Raw genomic sequence first — 24,278 nt, 5'->3', positions numbered from 1 at the left:
GTAATATGGAAGTCTCACTCTTGGGAAGATGATTTGCGACTGGCTTATCACTGTGGACCCTATAAGTTATTATGATTTCCTCATAAAATATTGGTTTCCCACAGATGGTTGTAAAATCTTTCTGGATGACATAGTTTCAAAGGAGGTTTCCCAGCATCAAAATTAGGAATTAATTTTTGACTGAACCACAATCCACTGAATAGAAACAAATAAATTTCAGCGTTTACTATAAATCAATTTATGGTGGGTAGTTATCTGCTAACTTCATGCAATGATCATATGTCTGAATATAGTTTTAGAATAAATTATGTCATATCTTGATGAAGGCTGTGAAATGTGCAGATCAGAGTGGGAGCTGCACAGTGGGGTTTGAATTCATCCTAGCATGGATACCTTCTCACGCAAAACCAGAACCATTATTTATGCTTAGAAAGCTCCATCAGCCAATGAACATATTGGTAAACATGACTTTAAAACTACTCCAAAACAAGCAGGAAAGCCCTCACCTGTAGGTATTTCCCGAACAAAATGTCTTTCACAGAATCAATTTTTAAAAACTATTCTTTCTCCTGTTGTTGTAAAAGGACTTTTCAAATGTGATTGGGGTATAAGCTGGTGCAGTTCTGGATGGGTGGATGTGTATTCAGAGCTTTGATTTCTTTTTCTTTTCTGGAGTTGTAAGCTCTGGCTGTTCTAATTAATTATGCAGTGTATAACAATGCATCAAAATACTAGTTTTAATCAGTTGCCATTTAGGTAATATATAAGCAATAGCAATTATTAAGAATTAAAGCTGGTTTCTGGAGGCATGAGGCTGAGAGTGGCTATATGACCACACCATACACCATCACTCCTCCTAAAGCAGAGGGAAGACTGGAGCAGGGATGAGGGATTAGATAGTACATCTTTTCAAGGAACTTCCTTGGTTATCTCCTACCACTAAATTACACAAAGCTGAGTTACTGGAGATGGTTGAGAAATCCGAACAAGTGTTTTAGAGGTTTTCCATGAACTTTGCAGCTTCCTGTTCATTCCTAGCCTGACTTCAAATTTCCTGGCAAAAAAGTCGAGTTCTATATCGAAGGTCTAAGTTGGTAGAAGTGAAAGGAGTCTGTAGAGACTGTCAGGAAAGGTGGGTTATGGTGAGAGGTTTTAGAAGTGGGATGTTGAAAGACTTAGGGAAGGAGGCAGGAAACGTTGCAAAAGTCAAGGGAAGGAAGCGGAGAGGAAACGTCTGGAAGGGGAAGCAGGAGAAGATGCACTGTGGTCAGTTAGGAGGTCAAATGGAGGAGGAAAAGACTTTGCTCTTAGTATTAAATAAATGATATGTTCAGGAATTAGTACAAAATTGAAGCATTTCTTTAAATAAATGGTGTTAAAGTTCTAAGGCCATAATAATGCATATATTTTTACTTTTAACCCTGAATGTGGGCTTTGATGTCAAACTGCAGCTTCTGGTTACATTTTGAAAGCCATTATGAGTACTACTGAAAACTAGTTTTGGGATTACTCTTGGCTTTAGACTAACTTTTCTGCAGTTTTTTCCCGGGGAAGTTTGTGTGCTTGGGGGAAGGGAAGATCCAGGCAGAAAATTACCCACTTTTATATAGAAGCATTAGGAAGTAGGTTTTTATGCAATACTTTACTGAAATACCTTTACTTTTGCCAGTAGATGTCACTGTGGATAAAAAATACCAGCGCTTAGTAGACAAAGGAGGTAATTTGCTAAATGAAAATTCATCCTTTGAAAGTAGATTGGGGGGGCAACAATTTTCTCCTAAAGAAAGCCTTTTTTCAGCATATAAAAATGGATTTCTTACTAATCAGGATGTCTATTTTTGCCTGCTACAATCCTGTATTATTTGGTTATCTTCACCTGACTTAGGTAAGTTCATGGCTTTCTGTCTGACTTCAAAGGGGGTGTCTGTGTATGAGCGTGCTCCTGTGCAGCTTTATTTTGAAAGCATTTAGTGTTCGGAGGTTGCTTTAGTAAGCACCAGTTGTCGCTACAGTGTGTATGTGCGGGGAATTGGACATGGAGGAAGTGGCTTCATTAAGGTTGATTTGGAGGGGGGGGCAAGATGAGAAAAAAAATTGCCCATATGATTGGCTGGGAGAATAGCTCTGAATTATGGGATCCATCTGTTTCCTGTAATGAATTCATAAACCCATCAAACAATGACCTGAACGAATTGCTGAAGGAAAAAAATAATACACTGGCATGATATGTTTAACGCAGTGAGGCATTGGCATTGTATAATCAAAAATTCTTCTCACATCCAGCACTTTGTAATGGAGCTGCTGTGTTTAATAGAAGCTGTAAATAAATCCTGTCACAGTAGCAGCCAAGAATGCATTTCTGGGTTTAACTGTTTCTCTTCTGGAATGTCTGGTCCTTGAAGGCTTTAGAAATGCAAGTTTTATAGAGCTGGAGTGGGGGATTCTGAAATACAGAGAAATGTTAATGAGGTGAATGAAAGGAAAAAGCTGCCATAAATCAGTATTATGTGGCTTAACCAGTTTCTTTCATTTATGCATGTTCTTTCCTTATGTCATAGAAATGTACTTAAAAGCTATTGTTGTAATTGAAATCTGTTAGACTGATCCTATTCATTATATTAATAAAATCCACCTACAATTGCTCGTAACACTTTTTTATGCAGTTGGGATTCCTGAGATTGTAATCATCAAAAAGCATATGGAGTAATTATTGGATTTGTTTGGGTAAAATTGGATTAAGAAGTTTAGATACCATTAAATACTGATAATTATTACAAGCAAGCTCATTGTTTAGTATATGTATAGCTCTCAGAATGTAGAATAAGCAGATACCCATCACAAACATCTTAAGAACAAGCAATCTCAAGGCTTTTATTTTACGCCCTTAGTTGTATTTTTGCAAGAGGCTTTCTACTTAAATGTTTTAGCTTTAGCTCTTTAATCATGTGCCAGTTATGAAAATCACTTTGTATTAAATCCTTTCCCCCACACATTTTAAATAATATTTTTAGCATTAAGGCAAATTTAGCCATAAAGGCTACATTTTAATTTCTGGATTTCAAACAGCTGCCCACATAACATTAGCCGTGACAGTGTGTTACTTTCAGGTGAAAGGGTAGACAGGCTGCTCCTTCAGGGACTGGCAAGGTCTCTCTATAGATTGGCAGGCTGGCCCTTGGGGCTGATTAAATGTATAGCGCACAGAGCATCAGTGTTCTAGGCAGCCCCCGCTGACCACAGGCACTGCCGTGCTGCATGCAAAAGGTTGCTGTCTGGTTTGCTTTTAGCCTGCAGTTTGCTAAAATACGATGTCTTTGTACGTTGTGTGTTCTGCAAGGGATAGCCATCATCTCAAAATACATCCGTTGTAGGAAGGAGCGTGTCCAAATGGTTTATAAAGACGGTCTTAGAGCAAATATCATATGACAATTAATAATTAGGAAATCTAATGTAGACACTTAGAACGGTAGGTGCTTCTCACAGTGCATATCAAATGAAAATTGCTGCTTAAACGTTGCTGAAGATGACTTTAATAAGTAGCTGTTTTTTCAAAGAATACAGTTCTGTTGTGTTTGTAACATATATTCTCCAAATATTATTGCTGTATTTGAAGTCTAAATTCGAAGGCTAAATTCTAGCCTGATACGAAGCTGGAATTTGGGAATCAAGCCCACTTCTATGCTGTTGTTCACTTTTTGCTTTATTTCCTGTCAATGGTGTAATTAAATGGTTATTTTCCAGCTACCATGATTGTATGTATACACAGTATTCTTGCAAGAGCTTCCATTTAACTCATCTTAAAGAGATTTTCATATAAAAAACCCTCCACGTTGCTATGTTGATTAGTGAAAAAACAGTATTTTTAATAGGCAGAAATATTTTTATTCTAAAGTACAGTGTGTCTGAGAGTTTGATCTTTTTGTTCTTTTTTTCTCATCTATGATTCAGATATTTAGAGGGAAACTATTTCTAACACTGAAATTGGGTTTTACTGGCCACACCTTTGTGATGAAGCTGCTTTGTTAATTTACATTAAAGCAAACGTTGTGTAGTCTGTGACTTAGGTTAGTGATTTTTATATATATATATATGCATGCGCGCACCTATTTGGAAGTATCAGATGCAATTTATATTTTTTGATATAAATATATATTTATAGATATATAAAAAGTACTGAGAATATAATGCTTCTTAAAAAGCAGCCTGCCTTGCTCTCTCAAATATGTTTCCAATTAATTAGTATTCCTTAAGAAAATCTCAGGGCCAGATAAATATCGACTCCATTGGCATTGTGCCAGCTGATGGTTTTAAGTCTCTTATATACTTATTTAATTCCATGGAAAAATCATTTCTCAGTTTAAAAAATTAAGGAAATCAAAGCACACTCTGGTTTTTCACTTTGCTGTGCGGTCGTCCCTTCCACGCTTTTCCCCCAGCTGATCAGGACCTTGGAGTACTTCAGCATTTGATGGCCAGAGCTGAGCTGGCTTGGTGAGAGACGTTGGGGTGGCAATGTGGGGGAGCAGTCCTCATCCCCACCCGGCTGCCTCCTCCTGCCTGACCCCTGTTCCTCCTCTTCCCTGGTGTTCCCTCTGATCTGCTGGCACCAGGGTTTGTGTGGCTAGTCCGTATCCAAGCTGGAGAAACTTTCTGGCTGAAATGGGTTTAGTATTTTTGGTAGAACAGACTATGTCTGGAGTGCTCTTTCTGAATCGTGTGGCCACAAGCAAATCACGTACAGCTTCATCCTTTGCAGAAGTACTGAGTACTTGAAATTTCAGTGTTGGTAAATGCTTACATCTCTAATAATAATAGTAGTAGTAGGTAAATGCTTACATCTCTGTAATAATAATAATAATAATAATAATAATAGTAGTAGTAGTAATAGGTAAATGCTTACATCTCTGCAATAATAGTAGTAGTAGTAATAATACCCCAAGATCTCTAATTTTCCCATTTCCGCTCTCCATCTCCCAAATGAAATGGAAACATACACTTTGTTCAAAAAGATAAAAAGTGATACTATTTTAATTATCCTTTCAATGTGGCAAAGCAAGCAAAACTAAGCAGGAGTTGGCTTTTGGTACAGTTTCAAGTCTGGACAACAGGCACTTAGATATGCGCATACACAAGTCTAAGGTGGTGCAGCCTTCCCAATCCCAGGATGATGGCTGGTGAGAGCCTGAGCCCGAGCCTGTGTTTTCCGCGCAGCAGGTTTGGTACCTGCCAGACAGGCGGTGGTGGTGACCCGCAGAAGCTGTGTGTGCCCCTGTGGCAGGCTCTCCAGACCTGGAGAGACGTTCGTCTCCAGAGGGACTGCTGCTCAATGAGAGGATCAGCTTAATTCAAAGGTTATACTACAGGTTTTTTTAAAGGCCAGGTGGCATGGTCAAGTCAACAGGACTTAAAAATAGACCCATTAAAACCAAATAATATTTTGTATCATGTGGGTGACAGGTTTATTTGTATTGTGGAAACAGAATAGTTTTCACATGTTGAATATGCTAATTTGATACTTGAAATGAATTATTCTGCATTTCGTGACAATTTTCATCTACTTTTTTAATTGTCAGAGTTAGGATAAACTGTTCGTTTCCAAAGCTGGTGGTATATCTTGAAAAGGCAAAGAAGGTTTTATTCTTTGCTCTTCAGATGTTACTGGTACTTTTTAATTTTTTTATATTCGAAGGTCCTTCCTTGTTACAGAAATAAGCACAGGTGAAATTGTTTAGGCTTCCAAAATAAGTGTCTTGGAGAAGCAAAGTGCTGATGGTTGCTGTCCAGCTTGGCATATTTTTGCTTGTGCAAGTCCCTGCTCGCGTTGAAACCACCCTCGCCTCTACCTTGACACCCGTCCACTGCTTCTGCTGTGGAAGTCGATCAGTTTTCAGGTCTGTCAAAGCCAGGAGAGAGGCCGAGCGCTGGTTTTGTAGCGCGTGTATAACGACATGAGATGCAATTTTGCACTTGTTGGACATGCTCGTGATGAGCTGGAGGAATACTTGGTTCTGTGCGTGTAGGAAGCCCAAAGGGTTTCCTCTGGGCGGCCGAGCAGCTCTGGTAAACACTGCCAGGTGAGTTGAGCAAATTCCCTGACATGCACTGCCATCCCCAGCCAGCACCGTGCTGCTCTGCTCCTGGTACCCCAGCCCCGACTCCCTTGTGGCTGTTCCCAAAAAGACCCGGCACTGCTGACCTCTCCGTGCCAAGCTGTGCGGGTAAATTCTGCTACGCACCAGGGTGGGTCTGGTCTGCTTATTTCAGGCAAGTTTAGTATGGGGCATATCAAATGTATGCCTGGAGTGCAAATGTAGAAGACTAGGGTGTCCTGAAATGTGTGATGTGAAGGTTTAGGTAAAGACCACGAGAAAACAGAAGTTTTGTGCAAGTGCTGAATAAGCTGGTGGGTCAGGTCTTTTAACTAGTTTTATGGGAGATCATTAGAAGCCTGAAAACTTATGCTTTCATGGCTATAGGCAGTGTGATTTGATGTTAATATTAGCAATGTCACAGCCAAAACTGGATAACTGCTGAACTAAAAAGGCGGTGGGTGCTCTAGATGGGTGCAGTAGCTTCCCATGCAGTTTAAATGAGCAGTCTGTTCAATACTAAATTGTCACATCTCTGTGCTCCTCCCTCCTGTTTTAAAGCATATGGAAGATTTGTTACAGTAAGGAATAAAAGGTTCAAATACTGTAACAGGCAATGCATTTTGCCTAAGCAGAGAATAACCAGAATTTATCCTTATTTTTAAAACTTAATGCTGTTTTAATTCCAGTAGTGTTTATAGGATATTGTATTTTGTCCTGGTAGTAAAGCAGCAGCTAACACTATGGAAAAGGAACAGTTGAGACGCTACTATGTTTAAAGGTTTTAGACTTGAAAGATTTAAGAAAAGCTTGTATTACTTCTGTGCGGAAATACTGATGTACAAATAACCGTATAAATTTATTTCCCTGCAATGTAAACTTTAGCCACAAATTTATGTCTTCAGCATATCCTATAGACTGGTCAATACATTCATTAAATCGGAGAGAAGATAAGGTTTGTTGAGGTTTTCTTTCTGTCCTAGGGTGAACTGGTTGGCTGGTTTGGTACCTGTAACGGATGTGGTCTGCACAGACTGGGGAGTTAGTACCTTTCTTTGAAAGACAAAACCTTTTTTATCATTAAAGGTAGTGCTAATGTTGATTAAAATAATGCTCACGCTTTACACATTGGAATCCATTTTGCAGCTGAAGTTGACTGCTTCTTACTACAGATGAGAAGGTTTTCCTTTAGTCACTTGTGATACGTGGAGAACTAATGGTATAGTCTTGTTTGTCCTCGTGCCCATTCACTTGTGTTCTTGCAAACGTGTGGCTTAGTATAAAACTGAAATGTGGTTTACTTTTTTCAGTTACTACATTTCAGGGTCAGCTTAGAAATGAGAAGTGCTTTGCAGGGAAACACTTGTTAGGTAACTTTGCAAAGTGCGGCAATGGTTCTTGTGCTTTTCAGTGGGATATGAAAACTTCGTGGTTTTGTTAAAAACAAAATTAAAAATTAATTAAAATTATTTTTATTATTATTATATTAATAATGTAATTATTGTTATTATAATAATTTAAATTATTATTAAGTTAAAAAGTATCCCCCCGAAATAGCCTTGTTATGGTAAAAGAGTTGTGTAAGTCATCCACTCTTTCCAATGAAAGGAACTAATTATGATCTGAGTTTTAATCATAACTTTTGAAAACATAAGCCACGTATTTTTGAAGTCCTTAAAAATTATTTATTGAATAAATCGCCTGTGAGCATAATTTTCTTTTTAAGTCCCAATACATAGAACATATTTGTGCATCATTGTAGGTACAAAGTACTTGCACATGTGTCTACAAATTGGTTAAAGCAGGAGTAACACAAATTAATCTTTACTTGAAAACTTTTCTTACAGCTTTTCATTATCTGGAAACTTTCTCCCCCCCCCAATGTACACTCCTTTTCAATTGAATTAATTTTCTGAAATTCAAATTTCACAGCATGCTACTTTCTGTGTCCTAATAACTCTTCCAGTTTAAAAAAAAAAAAAAAAGAGTTACTCTGTGCCACTATTTCTTATTTAATAATTTTTTTCCCCCTGCACATTATTTGAGCATAACAACAATTAATTCTAGCCATCCTTTTATTTGTTGGGCTTTTATTTACTGTTTTAGGGTAAGTGTTCCTAGACATCTGGTTTTGAAAACAATCCAAGATGTTTTAGAAATGCTGGAAGTGAAAACATCTAAGAAGTTTTTTCACTTGCTCCCTTGTAGAGTTAATAAGAAGAAAAACACTGATTTCCTAGTGTTGTACTTTCCTAAATCATGTTTACTGTAAGCACCCAGACACACACATAGACATTTGCATATGTGGGAGCCATCTGAGTATTGACATGAGCTTGGTTGTGTGTATATAGATTGCTCCGTCTTCAGCCTATATGCTCTCCCCCATAGTAAACAGCTTCTCTGTTGTGTGCTGCTGACTTCTGGTGCAGCCTGGGAAGCGGGAAGTGTGTGAGATAAGGCCCGGGGGTTTGCAGTTAAAAAAAGACATGTAGGCTCTCACAGAGTTGGGTGTGAAGCCTTTATCAGCTGTGTTGTGGTACATAAATTTTTACAGCCGTACAAAATCAGGTTTTTTAGACGTAGATTTCAAAATTGTTATATAAAATGTTTCGGGAGGCTACATAATAGTAAACTAGCCCTGAGTTCTGGTCGTAAGACTTTTCTGTTTAGAATACATTTTACGTATTTTATAGTCCATGTTTTGCCGACTCTTTGGGAGACTGAAAAACATTATCCATTTGCTCAGTTACAGAAAAAAAACACCCACAACTTTTCTGATATTAAAGGCATTTCTGTTCTTGTCTTTTTTACGTAGTGCCAGAACCTATTAAGACCAGTTTAAGCCAGCCCCAACCTGCCGGTACCGGTACCAGTACTTCCACCAGCACTATCACCAACAGCAACAATGGCAAGCGTGCGTCTGCTAATGGGCAGCAGCCAGCTGCGTCCCGTTACCTGCCTCGTGAGGTGCCTCCACGCTTCCGCCAGCAAGAACAGAAGCAGCTCCTAAAGCGGGGTCAGCCACTGCCTACCGGGACTCTGACCGGCACCAGCCCAGCACAAGGTACTGGACAAGCAGGGGCAAGTCCTCCTCCGCAGCAAGGAGCAGGTGGACAGCATCATCCCAGTAAGACCCAACCAGGTAAGACTCGAAACCCGGTGGGATATCGACTCGTTCTTCATGTATTTATGCCCTCCGCTGTCAGCACGGGTGTTGCAAAAACTTAAGGAATGTTAAGAATTGTCTTAAAAGAACGGGATTTAAAGTGACGTGTATGCTGTTGCTCTTTTTCTTACAGAATATATTATGTCATTTCTAGGATCCAGTTCTAGAAGGTTTTCTCATTTATTTAGGTGCTCAGACCTGTGGGGTCTTTTTCCAGGTTTTTTCTGTTTCTTTGATATTTATAATGGATATGATCTTCAGGACATTCAAATATTTCTTTAGCGATCATTCTTACAGAAGCATTGTTAATTTGGGTATTTCTAAGTTTTTTACTATCATTTTGGCAATTTTAATGTTCTTTAAAGAGAGCTTTGCATATAACTATATGTAAATAAAAAATAGGAACTTTGTTTATGTTGTGTTGTGACACTTTTATGCCTTTACTTGCTAAATTGTTATTTGAGCATTATTTCACATTAGGAAAATAATATTTTGGGGAAAGTAGTTCGGTATCTTAGGCTTTTCTACCACTTCGTTCCATCCTTTGCAGATAGACACACCGACCTTCTTTTGGCTATTGGAAATAGCATATTGAGGAGTAAGTCTCTTAACTACCTTTTTTCTCTTGAAGCTGTTGATGAGAAAATAAGAAGCAGCTCTCTTCTTATTTGTCCTTCTGTGCTAGAGATCGTGTAACTTTTACAGTGAAGATGAGCTTAGTCAGTAATTGGTATAAATCACCTTCATCACTGCTGTATATGTATGTTGTGTTAGGCAAAGCAGGGAGTGTTCTAAGGTACAGTTACCTATGGCTTAGAAAAAGTATTATGGTCTAAGTCACAAGGGGGGTTTTGATATCTTGAATAGTAGCAATTTCTGTATGATCTCAAGTGTTGCTCATTATCGCTCACTAATGCTGTCAGACATCACAAAATTTGGATCTGAACTGTCTGCAGTTTTTCCCTTTGGGCATTAGTGAATCTTCCACTATTTTTGCTGTACTTGCTGTTGTGATACTGAACTCCAGCAGAGAAAATTATTTGGTGTTGTCCTTAGAAGTTTTAGTTAGATGAGAAAATCACCTCTCTCAGAAATTACAGCTTTTATGGTTATCGAGATGCATTTGAAAATATTACCCAACTACTCCCCAGAAACACAGATCTGAAAAGGCAGAATAAAACAATTGTTTATTTACTTAGAATGTTGGGTTTTTAGGGAGGCGAAGAGGTTCTACTTCTGTATTCTCGAGTATTCGGCTTTAGTGAGATGGAAAGTAATGAGTTCCCACCAGTTAGAGCAGCATTCTCATCTTCTTTGCAAATCACAGTTCAGCAGGGATGATGGCTGACATTTATGGCTTCTTTTTGATTTGGAGATGTTTGTTAACTGTCACATTAATGTTCTGTGTTAGATGTATTTACATATATAAATATGTATATATATATTTAGATGTTTGTTATTTTATTTTCAGAAATCTATTAATTATTTATGTGGTAGAGACAGATTGACCAACTCAAGTGGCTCAGGCTGGCTGAGGGTCAGTATTGGACTTCTTCCAAGCATCATTATCCATGTATCTGAAACATCTTTGTTTGATCTTTAAGAAACATACTGTAAATCATGAAACGAAGTCCACTGTAAGTCGTAACATAATCCATAAAAGAACTTAGCTTGTAAGAGTATAGTACTAGCTGTCTGACTTTGATCTTGCCAGATGCATTTGTACCTTGAGGTTTTAGACTTCTTTTCCGGATTCCTATTTTAAGTTGCTGTATAAAATAAGCACTTGTTTCTGTAGTTTGTCAGCCTGGCAACTATCAGCCGATGTTTTACACTGTTGAATTAGTTTGCTTTTTTACTCTTTTGCTACTTTTCTGTCACCATTGGAAAAATTCAGAATACAGTAAAAGCTAGTACACATGGGAGGAGGAGGAGGAGTGCAGCAGCTCCTCTGCTTCATATTATATTCCGTATTGCACAAAACAAGTTAACCCATATCGAATTCTTAGGAAAAGTATTACTTGAGAGCAATTAGTGCACAGAGTAAAATTGTCAGGTTGTTGTTTACTATGTAAAGTCAAAACAAAAGTTTTTAAAGGCGCCTGAAAATCAGTGTTCAGTTCTTGAAGCAGGGAAGAGAACCTTAGACAAGCTAAATGCTTGGCTAGTTTTGTCTACTGACAGCAAGAGGTTGTGCTTTGAGTCTTAAATGGTTGCCCTTCCGTATAGAAAGAACTTGCTGAATGCTAGAGATCATTTATTCCTCTTTCCAGCAGGTGGAGCATCAGTTCATTTTCTAACTACAAACAGTTACAGGAGGAAAAAAATAAATCTATCTAGCTCAGTTTATAACCACGACAGCTGTGCGCCTGGCTGCTTTGCGAGGCCGAGAGAGGAATATAGCATATCTCACTCCTGAGAGACCTTTGTAGCCATGAAATACGTATATTGACAGTCTTATGTGGTGTCTCATACTGGCTTCGTCTCCACCTTGATGAGCATAAAGAGCAGAGGTAAGAAGAGTATCCAGGGAAGGCCAAAACCTTTTCATCTCAGCTGTTACGATTTGAGTAACTATTAGCCTTAGAAAAAATCTTTGGCTTCTATATCCTGAAAACCTCCAGGATTTAAATTACGACTTTTCCATGAAATTTAACTCAAACTGGGTCATATTTTTGTGAATATGAAAATAAAGAACTTTAAACAGGAGTATTCTGACTGAGCAATACGTTGTCAGAAGGAAACTTTTCGCCTTCCTCCTTTTATCATCAGTAGGAACTGTATTCCTTTAAATGTCTGTCTCTGGTTCCCTGGGTATTTCATTTACTAAAGAGTCTTTGCAAGTAAAAGTTCTCTGGGGAAGTGAAGAGAAGGAATAAAATAACCAAAGTTGTCCAGAAGAGTCAGTGTAGGTAACCTGATCCACATATGAACAGGAATTCTGTCTGTCTGACCAGCACCTGCATTGTAGAAGAGTGATCACTTCATGAACATTATTAGACGTCTTCAAAGTGTAGAGGCAGTCAATAATACAGCAGTGCTTAGGGCTTTCTCACTCTTTGGTAGCCTGATTGCCTAACCAGAGCTTGTTAGACCTGTGCTGGATTCTGCCCAAGCAAGTCTCCATATGTGGCTTCTTTATACTCATGACGAACAATAGTAACTTTCTTTTGATGGATGACTGGTATTAATCAAAGAGCCAGGATTGTCGCACGCTAGCATCTTGTATCCAGAAGATGCTTAATGTAAATTCATGTCTGTAGCTTTTCTTTTTATAGGGTCATATTCCTTCATAGTTAACTTGAAATTATGCAGCCGTGTTCCTTCCAGGCCGTATTTATAACTACCTGGATACAAGGAAGGCTGTTAGAGAGGCATTGCCAGCTTCTTCACTGTAAAAATCGCACTATTTTATCGCTTTATTCTCTTGTCAGCAGTCTCTGTTATCTACTGCCTTGGCCTATCCAAAACACTTATCAGAACTTTAACTGCAGTGTCATGAATTAAAAAGGATGTTCTGCCAATGTAGGGAAAGTGGGAATTAATGACCACTAATACATTCTTTGTCAGGTTTATCATCTGGAAATATCAGTGAAGTGGATGAGAGTAGTGACTTTTTGTTTCTCTTTTAAGGTAATCTATAAAATATTAACTAGACAAACTGTTAATAGAAGAACTCAAAACATTTCAAATTGCATAGCGTATTTTGGAAATCTTATCCCTTGAAAACAGTCTTTTATTCATTGTTAACTATTATGAAACTATGTTCTGCTTTAGAGCATTTTCTGTAGAATAGTTATTTGTCTGGAACTGTTATCTTGAGCTACAAAGCTTGTTCTTAACATGCCCCCTCTGTAATCCTTTTCAGGATTATACTGAAGGAAAGCTGTATCTGTAATTTATGAGCAGAATTCTAATATCTAGTCCAGTTTGTTATTTTTACTTAAAGATGGAGCTTTTTATCTCTTCCCTCCCCACTTTGTCAACTAAATCCAATAAATGTGGTGCATAGTTAACTTCCTTCATTAAGGTGTGAGGCATTAATGGAATGATCCTTTTGCCATGTGATCTAAAAGAATTAAGGTAATTTCTGGAAACTACCATGGGAGATTAAAAATAGCAAGTAATATATCCTTCTTTGTTTCTTTACAAATTATGAAGTTTGTATAGGAGTCTCCGGGCAACCACTGTGTGTTTGAAGGTTATAAGAACAAATATCAAAAGAAGTAACCAGTTTTTCTGGAAGATGCCTTTCACTTTTCTGCAATTCAGCAATGTGAAACCAACACCCATCAACTCAAAAGAAATGTACCATGTCCTGCAGGAGTCATGATGAAACTTCTGCCCTTCTTTTGTATTGGCGAGTAGAGTATTTTGTGGAACAGATCCATAACATATGTTTCCAAATTCTAAAAAGAAATGAAAGCAAGTGGTTCATGCAGTAGTCAAAATGAGAAAACGCTCAAGCATTGTGGAAACTGAAGAGTTACGCTTTTAATTTGTTCTATCTGTTGTTTTCTGGGAAGTGAGAATTCGACAGCAGTTAGAGAGATTTGTTTTCCTACTGTGGGCTGATGCCAGATTCTGTGCTGAACTTTTCTTTTCTAGGAAGCTGGAAGTTTTATTTCATGTTTGAAGATTTCTTTAGCTGCAGTTTGCATATTCATGCTTGTGGCATGGAATGTGCGTGTTGAAGTGAGTGTTCTGGGCAGTTGGAAGTTGCTGAGTGCCGTTGTGTGGCCGATTAACTCTTCTTATAAATCTGTTTGTGTTAACTTTGGTTTTGATAATTTTTTTAGGAAGCAAGATTAAAAAAACTGCTTACTGTTAAAATCATGTCTGACAATACTCGTTTCAAACATCTAATCCTTTAACTGTGGGTTACTTTAGAGTTCCTTCTAATAGGGTGATTTTATACGGTTGTAAAGTCAAATTTGGAGAAAAGTTTTAGGGAGAGATAGTATCTGTTCTAAAATGAGTCAGTATAGTTGGAAAACACAGATAAGCTTTGACATACAGTTGTTTCATCAAATCTAGTAAAGCAGCAGTGACCTTCAAGCTAAACGCATATTTGGACAATTGCCCGGTTTAGCTTATTGTGCTTTGCAATAACTGTAGGTGAGGCATGTATATGCAGACGTAGTTCTGTAGCATATGAATAAAGTCTCATTTCAAAAGTTCAAAATAAGATTTAGCTTGACGTCCTGGAGGCATGGCAAACAGGCTGATTTTTAATGAATAAAGCACATGCGAAAACTGCCTTTATGGAAATGATTGGCTGAACTTTATCTCTTTGGGCCCATATTCTGTAATTCCACTAGCAGAATATCTTTGTTGGCAAAACATTACTGTGTTTTTGCTTTTAGTTGGAAAGTTACAGAATTAAAACAAAAAAATTTAGAAATTTATTTATTCAGGATCTTCCTTAAACAGTGTTTTTCATATGTAATAGTTAACACACTAAATACTATAAAGTAGAAATCAGGGATTAGATAGTATATTTATTCATCTTGTTTGCACACTTTCTATGTCTATAATTTCACACTTTCTATAGCAAATACACTTCTTTAAAAAAGTGTACTACATAATACCTGGAAGATGTGCATTGTTGTATCATGGCTGTTGATCTTGAATGAAGGAACTAGCATGGTGATGTTTCTTTGTAAACACAAGAATTGGCTATTTCTACTACTTCAGTGGAAGGTAACTGTATATCACAAACCCATAATGCTTATCTGCAATAAAACTCCTCACAGCTTTCAATTTTTACATCACTTGACTAGGTGGTGGCCATAATTTGCAGAGTAGTTCACTGTACAGCTCATCACTATACACAAGGTTCCTGCAATGTGGCTATGTAAAAGTTCTCCTACTAGCGGGATAAAATTTGATGTTACGCCATTTGTTAAAAAATATGGACATTATCAGTATTTTGTTTTGATTAAATCTTTTGCCAATAGTCTCATCGAATTAGTGTTGTACAGGGTTGTTCAGGTACCGCCAGAGGTTGCACGAGTGGTGATTACATTTCTTCCTTCTTGGTTTTTTCCTCAGGGCTTTGTTTAGCATTTGGTAGTGCTTGTGGTCTGGTACATGTCCCTGGAAATTAGGCAGTGTTACCAAAGTTCACAAGTGACAGGTATATGTTTAGACAAAAGGAAGTTAAAAAACATCGTACAAGGACAAAAAAATGTAGCAATTAACACGGAGATGGGATCTGGCCAGTAGGTACCAGTTAACATGGAGATGGGATCTAGCCAGTAGGTACTGTCTGGATGTACTCCTGAGTGATGAACATTTTCTGAAATACAGTAAGGGGAAAGTCTGTGAGAAGTGAGTCTCAGCTAGTAAAGGGTTTTGTCTCCCATGTGAATTTTCAAAAATTCCATATAATGCTTTGAATATAGATAGAGAAGTAGCAACCGCTGTGTAGCACAAATACGGGCATTATGAATGAAAAATGATGGTAAAAACTCATCAGTAAACTAATCTTTGGAATGAATTTTTCTGCATTGTGTATGTTATCTGACATCAGGCAGCAGAGCATGAAAAATAAATCTGCTGCTTCAAATCTACTTGACAGTGATTAGAATTTTTCACCAGGAGAAGGAAAAATAGAAATCTGTAAAAGGATAAATAACTGAGATGCCTTTATAGTTTTGCTGTCCTCACTTTCAAAGAGCGGGGATGTGCAAAAACTTCATGACTCAAAGGCCACTGCTTTTGCTTTGGAATCAGCAGACTTGCATCCTACCTCTAGCTTCACTGTAGATGGCTGTGCTCTAGTGATAGCCAGATACATGAACTGCCCAGGTGTCTGGGGGGAGAAAAGGTCAGGAGACAAAGAGTCTGGCAAGTTGTTAAAATGTGCAGATGGCAATTTTCTGACAAAGCGTGTGAAGGGACCGAGTAGCAGGACCTGTCTCTGACGGTGGAGAAGTAAAAGGTGGAAAGCAACTAACTAAGGTCAAAGCGACCAGGAAATAGGAGTTTGGTCCTTGGGAAGAGCAGAAAGGGAGTAACGTCATGTGAAAATTATCAGAAAGCTGAATTTATACAGCTCAGGAAACAGGTATGATACTACAAGAAACAAATATAAAACAAAGAAGTTTGTAGCTGTTAGGGGAGAAAAAAAAACAACGAACAAAAAGGCAACATTTTCTTAAGTCCATTAGTGAAAGGAAGGCCAAGGGAACTGGTCTGATGTTCAACAGGAAGAACCATTGATAGGTGGCATCAGGAATACTTTAAATGCTTTTCCCTTCATCTGTAATGCCTGCTGGCATTCTTGCAGAGTGTGAGAACTAGAAAACAGAAAGTAAAACAACCGATGTTAAAAGGTGAGAAAGGAGAAACCAGGGAATTACAGATAAGTGATTGTAATCCGCTAAAATGATATTGGAAAAAATAACCGAAGCAGCTATTTCTGTGCATTGCAAGAGAGAAGTACAGAGCTAATGTGGGTTTGTGGGAGCAGGTCATGCCAAAGGAGAGTAGTTCCCTGTCAGCAGTGCAGCAGGCACTGCGAAACGGGAGGGAAAATCATGTCCTAGAAGTTGACTTTGTGCAGCCTTTGACAGTGCCTCAGAAGACTTGTGTGTGTGGTGGTGTAAATAAGTGGGAAGTATAAGATGAAACTATTGCAAGAAGTGTCAGCTTCTTGCAGCTGCTCAGGAAGCTGTAGACAGGGAGTAGCTCTCAGTCCGTACTGGCAAAATGAGAACGTTTTGAGTGAGAGTACAAATTTGTACTCTTTGATATTTGCATCGGTCTTTTGGCTATAAACAACAGCCTTCATAAAATTTTTTAATGATACCAAAACTGGAGAAGAGTGCAAGGCAACTGTAAGACAAAATTACAATATGGAATAGTGGTAACAAAATTGTGTGATTGAATAAGAAATAAAGAAAAGGGAAACGTTCTTTATTTTGGCCAGAACAGCTCCGTACACAAGTATGGTTATGTGAGTATCATGCTGCAAAAATGGATCTGGAGTTGGTCACAGGGTAAACCAGATTAATGGTGTCATGCTGTTGAAAAGACAACAAGCATACTGAGGGAAATAAACAGTACTGCTTTCCATGAGGCACTTCTGATAAGGCCTCTGAATATTGAGTCCAGTTTGGGGTTTTGTGCCTTCAGAAGGAAGTGAACCAGCTGGAAGAAGAGCAGAGAAATGCAACAGGAATGAGTAGAGATCTTGAAAACAAGCCTTGCAAAGAGTGAAGGAGTTGGAGCTGCTAAGTCAAAGAAAGACTGGAATTAGAAATGCAGAAATACCTAAATAACTGCTGCAAGGAAGAAAATGATACATTCCGTATGCCTGTGATGGATCAGATAAGAAATAATGGGCTTAAATTTCAACAAGGAAGATCAAGGTTAGACATTAGGAAAAATGTGCCAGTATGAAAGCTATCTTAAGAAGTGAGGTAGAGCACTTGGGAATGTGCAGTCTCCATTGCTGGAGGGCTTCCTTGTTGGGTTGGGCAAATGTCACTTAGTGTGTATCAGGAATAGTTCCTTAGATCAGGTGAGTGGTCTGCATAACCTCTCAAATCCCCCTTTTTAGTCTTCAGGTATCGATAAGGATTTCAAACTTACCAGACTCATGCCCTGTCGAGGCCGCTACAAGATGGAGCACGTGGAAGGGAACAGCCGCTCATCCACCAGCACGGGCTGGACTGGAAGCTGTGCTTTATTTTGCCGCCAAACTTTGGTGTGGGCTCTGACTCTTCCTTGGGGTTCTGCATTGCCTTCCTACGTTACCTCTGTCCGGTAAACACAACCCCCTTGAATTAGGTGCCCTTTGTAAGTACCTGCCTCCATAAATTGAAGTAGATTTCAGGGAGTTTACGATATTAATAAGAAAAATAGAAGCAACATGAGAATGTGTCTTATGTTCTCTTCCAGTTTTGACATATCATTTTAACTAATGGAAATTTTAATCATGTATAGCTGATATAAAGGAGTATAATAATCCACAACAATATTTTGACTTTAAAGTTATTGCAAAATTGACTCAAGCTTAGTTTCTAGTTTCAATTGAAACAGTTTTCTGAATGGAAACAAAACCAAACAGATTTGATTTTCATTCATCTGTTGTTTTTAAAATGAGGTTAAACCCGTCCAGTATTCAGAGACTATTGCAAAGAAACAGAGAATAAATGTCTTCAGAAGGAAACCAACTATTTTCAGGAGTACTTCAGTGGAACAGTTCTTGAGCCAAGAATAGCAGCAGCGATTGTGCTTTGGTAGTGAAGTGGCAGCAATTCTGAGAACGCAGCCAAACCTTTAAAGAGACATCAGTTGTGTGCGATCCAGTGCAGAAGGGTGAAACTGCTCAAATGAACACCTGACAAGAATTGAAACAGCAAATTTAAAACGTGCTCCATTTACTGCGTAATTAATATGTATTTGGGGCAGATAGGAGGAGGAAGAACAAGGAAGTGAGAAGGGGAAATAATTGTAAAGGAGTGTATTAGATGTCCTAGAAGTTTGTGTGTAAATTCTCGTTTGAGATTTGTATATAAGCGTTGATAAAAGTTTTCTACGTGTGTTCTCAGGATTTGTAATGATGTTTAGGTCCTGGAAACACTAAGCTGCCCCCCCTTCTGTTCACAGCCTGTGTGTTCAAATGTCTTAAAGAGAGCCAGCGCTCTCCAGCCTGCGGTTGTTAAAAGATGGTCCCCCCTTCTGCAGGAGGCAGAAAGCACCCGGGTCCGCGCTGCATTGTTTAGGGCAGTTCTTCTCTGCGTTTATAAACAACAGCGCCTTTGATTAATACGCTCTCATGTTTGCCACTTAGATCTTTTTTAGGTAGAGGCAGGGAAGTCATTAAGGGCTTGGCGGGGCGCCAATATACAGCTGGGACTTGGTCTGCCGCTCGCCCGCCAAGCGGCGGGAGCTGTCGTTGGGGCAGGGAGGAGGACGCGGGGCGCGGGAGGCAGGAGCTGTCGTCAGGGCAGGGAGGAGGACGCGGGGCGCGGGAGGCAGGAGCTGTCGTCGGGGCAGGGAGGAGGACGCGGGGCGCGGGAGGCAGGAGCTGTTGTCCGGGCAGGGAGGAGGACGCGAGGCGGGGGAGGCAGGAGCTGTCAGTGGGGCAGGGAGGAGGACGCCGGGCGGGAGGCAGGAGCTGTCGTCGGGGCAGGGAGGAGGACGCCGGGCGGGAGGCTGCGCCCGCGTCTTCTCTTGGCTGACTTTCAAAAGCGGGAGAAAAGCAGCTAGGGTGCTAATTGTAGCTGGGTCCTGAAGTGAAAATGTTTTGTGACAGTTGAAAGAATTTAAAGAGGAAGGAAGATCGGTTTAGTGTCAGCTGCAATTAGATAATCAAAGCTTAAAAATCCTACTCTGTTCATACCTTCACCTAGAGTTAAGGAGCGGAGCGAGGGGAAGGGGGAGGAGGGCTGTGCGTGGAAAGGGCATTTCCATAGCCAGTGCAACCGAGGCCCGACCGAGCTTGCAGGTTGTCTGGGCGCACGCTTGCACAGAGAGATTTTCTTGGCAGCTCTACAGGATGAGGCTCACACTGTACACAGCCGACATATTGAAGCCGAGAGCCCTGGAGAACGTAGATGCAGGAGTAGAAACAGCTCTGCACACAATGTAGCGTCTCCTAGGATGGTTGGGCGGCTCCTTTCTTCAGGTATTTTATTACCCATCAGCCCTTTTTAGAGCCAAAAAAAGAGAGAAAGTAACCCTAACCCTGAGAAAATAGCATCTGCTTCTGTTAAATCAATTTATTACATAACATTTCAGAGAGAGAGCAGCAGCACAGCGTCCTAAGCTTTTGGCTGCATTTCAGGTTTGATAAAATGGCGTCTTCGCAGTGAGCTGCTTGCTAAAGATATGTTGCACTGAGCAGAAAAATGCAATTATTTGGTGTTTTCTACTGCTGCTTTTGTTTTGGAGAGGTAGCATTTAGTGGAATCTCTACTAATAATGAAAAATGGTGTTTGTTTTTGCTTGTTTTCTTAATGCATTTAAAAGCTTTCAGCATCAGAGGAAAGGAACTACGTTTTAATGTCGTAGTGCAGAAAATTAAAATGGGATAACAGGCTTTCCCACTTGTGTACTTAACTGTGGTTTAGTTTTAAAATAAATAAAGCTGCTTTATTCAGTGCTTCCATCTCTTTTCTGTCTTTCCACATTATGAACGCTATTTCAGCTTCCTAACATCTATGAGACTTGTAAGTTAGCTTCGTAAGTGGCTTCAAATAGATGACAGTTTTCAAATTTGTCCTCAGCCTCAGACAGCGTATGCATAGAGCTGGATGTAGCAGGTAACCTGAAATATTAGCACTACAATTCCCAGATTTTCTACTTTATTATATTTCATTCTTCAGAATAGATGCTTGTGTCATTTTTTTCTTTTTCTTTTATGAAATTAGCCTACATTTGATCTAGCACTTAAAATGTTTCTGGCAATTCGGATTTAATTAAGATTTAGAAAAATTCATGTATAGTTTTTTATAGATCTCATGTTGATTTGAAAACTGTTTCTTTTGGGGGGAGAAAGTAATTTGCCCTTTTCTTCTTGACTTCCTACTCAGAATCACTAACCTTTGTGTGACAAGCAAAATCCCCTGTAGGACTGTCACTGGCCTTCGGGATTTTTCTGTCTTCTGCATGTCAAAGCAAACAACAACGTCGTCTGTAATCTGTCCTTTGGGCACAACAGGACGAGCCAATGAATCTGGTTGTTGTTATGCTGACTAACATGAACTGAAAAATAAAACTAGTAATAAGAGAAGGACTCACTATTAGATCTGATTTAAAATTGGATGAGCAAAACTTATTAATAACGTGGTTCTCATTAAAAGTTTATCCCAGGCTTTGCCATTTCGCACCCTCTCCATACTTCGGTTCCTAAATCAGCTGAATGTTATATTATAGTTCAGGATGCATAATTTTACTGCGCAGCATTCGAACTCATTACTGCAATGGATGTTATGAAGATACAGTTACTTTAACTCAGCTGAATGAAAATGAAAAGAAATATTATTGTAAATGACATTTTCAGAGGAGGATTGAAGCTTTGGGTAAACTGCTAGTGCAGGCAAAGTATTTTGCTTTTCTAAGAAATGCATTCAACAGCTTCTCCCATTTCACTCTACTCATACTTTACCTTTGTAATCTGTGTAAACTTTAAACTAATTTTGCAACTAATTATTCATATTCATTATCAAACACAGCCAAAAATGTTTTCTATTTTTAATAAGTACTACATCGAAGTTGGTAAAGTATGTTGGGTACAGTATGTAATAACACCAGCAATCTCCTCCCATCCCATTAAGGATATGATTTAAAAACAAAACAAAACCCTCATGCTTATTGGTAACACTGATCAAAGCTGTGCATTTTTCAAGTAGCATGTACGATTTACAGAATCGTAGCATTTACAGCAATTTAACAGAAGTTATGTTTGTTTAAAACAATTTTGACCTGTTACTGTTGGTGTCAGATTAATTTGTCCTTCCTGATTGCTGAAGATATGTTGTTAATCAAGGGAATCATATTTTATAGAAGATGCATAATTAAAATTTTCAAACACAAAGTATTAATTTAAAAACCAATTTCACTTTGCAGTGTACCAGCACTAGGATTTGCTAACATAAAATACCCGCGGTTCCTGTTCCTGATGCCTTGTTTAAAATCTTTGCTCAGTTCACAGAGGAAGGATAGAAATGCTTCTGATGGACTACAGTGCTTTTATTTCTGATCTTTGCATAAATAAAGAGGAACTGATTCTTAAGAATTTTTTAAATGGGTTTCCCATTTCAGTCTTAACAGCTTTGAAAATAAAAGAAAATATTTGCAATTTCTATGAAGAGTTGGTTTCCTAGAAAGTTGGAGGAAATCTATGTGTTCAAAAAAACCCCCTCAAACAAACTAAAAAATTCTCTAGATTTAATCATATAAAATATTTTCCTTTCATTATTTTTCCCAAATGTTTAAAGTCCTTATGGATTAAGTAGGACTGTGTTACTAGTTATTTAATGTATAGGAATGAACTCCTTTTAGTCTAGAGAAAATGGAAAAGTGTCTTTTGGTTATTTGCTTCTAGAGGCGAGAATATAAAAAGTCCTCTCTTCAGGATCAGTTCTGCACTCAAACTCTGTTATGTTTGTTCAGCAGCACAGTCACAGTTTTTGCAGCTTTCTGTTTATATTGTGAAATTTTTTTTCATTCCCTTTATCTGTCCTGTTTCTTACAAGTTTTATAGCAGCAGCCTTTGGTGTTAGGACCAATTGTTCCAGTAAATATTTGGATGCTATGAAGTTATTACACGCCTCTTGTTTTTGTGCTGCTTTTTTTTTAATCTATGACTTGCAAAAGGTACCAGCGTGGTCCTGCTGACTCCAGAGCAGGGAAGGCACGGCACAGGTACGCTGCTGCTCAAGAGAGGGCTTGCTTATTTTATGTCACCTAAAAATATTATTGTAATCCCTAGCAGAGTAACCACTTTCTGATTAGTCAGTGGTTGTTGTTGAGGTTGTAATCTGAATTGCAGTAAAAGGAACTATGCTGATGGTGCACGAAAGGGAGTAATTACGGAGTTGCAAAACCTTGAAAAGCAGAGGGGTTTGAGCTGCATGTGCACTGCTTCCAAGCCAAACATACTTGGTGTGATACTGTCTGGAGTAGATGTGCTTATCCAAGCTGAGGCACTTGGCCATTTTCTGCTTTTAACATGGTCATCTCTTGGTCTTTATAGTTCTTCCCCCTCATATTTTTTTTTTTTCCCCCCTTCTTGTTTCTCTGACTGCTCTTCAAAATCCTGGTATCTTACTTAATGAACCATTTTGCTCCCTACTCTCAAGAACCTTTCTAAGCTGTTTTGTCATCTTCCTCTTCCATTCCCACCCCTTCCCTTTACTTTCTGTCTCCGAAGTGCTCCCAAACTTGAGCATTGCTTTAACCACCATCTTTGGGGGAGAGGAGGAAGAAAAAGAAATTATTAAACAAGCAGCTCCCTTTCATCTCATCTTGTCAGTCTTTGTGCCATTTTTGTGAGTATTGAGACGTCTTGCACTGTGCTCTTGATGCTTCTTCACAAACCTGCCCTGCACAGACACTCTCGCTTGCCTTGGGCAGCACCATCGTTCTCCCAGGCACTTGCACACGTAGCTTAGGTTTTGGCTTTGACAAGACCTTTTTATTGGAACAATTATTTCAAGCTACCTTTAAATCTTTCTGTCACGTCTCAAATGTAGTGCTGAATCTCACCACCCACAGTGTTGAAAAAAAATCTCGCATAACTCCTCTTATCTGATTCTTTGGTTGCCTCAACTTCTTATCTTCTGGCCTGGACTGCCGCTGCTTTTTTCCTTTGTTCATTCCTACTCTGCTAAGAATGCTGCTTGGCTCATTTTTCTGACCCTGTTGACCCTTTTAAAGTCATTTCACAGGCTTCCTTTCCCTTCCGTGCCTTATCTGGGATTCTGGTCTCTATTTAACACCTGTCTAGCAAACCTAGATTATCAGGTAAACGTTCAACCTTTTTCCTTAGCTCTGTAATGTAACCAGTAGGTTTTATCCAGGAATAACATGATGCTTTCTTCCTTTCTATCCATTGCATGTAGGGGAGAGAATCCAGGTAAATCCAAGTGGCTCCTTTCATACTCTCTTTTGGATTTGTCATACACATGTCAATTATTTAGCCCTTTCTGTGAAACGTAAGGCTTTTCCTAGCATCATGAGAAGACAGGTGATGAGCTAAGACTGTTTTCCCTTCCTTTCTCTAACATTCATACTTTTGCTTCAATTGAATTAAAAAAAAAAAAAAAAGCAAGATGCAATCTGTCCTGGTTTAGTGTGTTCTTTCTTCATCTTGATAAATCTTCATGAGGCAACCAAATAATCACCCCCCTTTCTTGAAAAGCTACAGGTGAAATATGTGAATAAGAAGACTTTGTCAAAGAGAGCAAGCTTTTTTTATTCTTGGAACAATTTTTTTGCAGTATTGGAATACCTCTAATTGGAGGCAGTTAGAGGAGCTAATCACACCAAAATATTTGTGATTT

The 24,278-nt window shown here is 38.8% G+C and overlaps 1 protein-coding gene across 11 annotated transcripts in view; it reads left to right on the top strand.

Moving 5' to 3' along the window:
- TNRC6C (trinucleotide repeat containing adaptor 6C) overlaps positions 1 to 24,278 on the top strand; it is a 116,944-nt gene that overhangs the window by 48,482 nt on the left and 44,184 nt on the right. For 10 of the 11 annotated variants that reach the window (XM_076353550.1, XM_076353558.1, XM_076353554.1 and 7 more), the window contains exon 4: positions 8,905 to 9,231. In XM_076353550.1, the coding sequence (XP_076209665.1) occupies positions 8,905 to 9,231 (327 nt within the window). Of the gene's footprint in view, positions 1 to 8,904; positions 9,232 to 19,399; positions 19,898 to 24,278 lie in introns of those variants that run through there. The other variant, XM_076353561.1, reaches the window with a different exon arrangement.

Source organism: Aptenodytes patagonicus, chromosome 16, assembly GCF_965638725.1.
Source record: "Aptenodytes patagonicus chromosome 16, bAptPat1.pri.cur, whole genome shotgun sequence".
NCBI lineage: Eukaryota > Metazoa > Chordata > Aves > Sphenisciformes > Spheniscidae > Aptenodytes > Aptenodytes patagonicus.
This window is presented reverse-complemented; position numbering and strand designations above follow the sequence as displayed.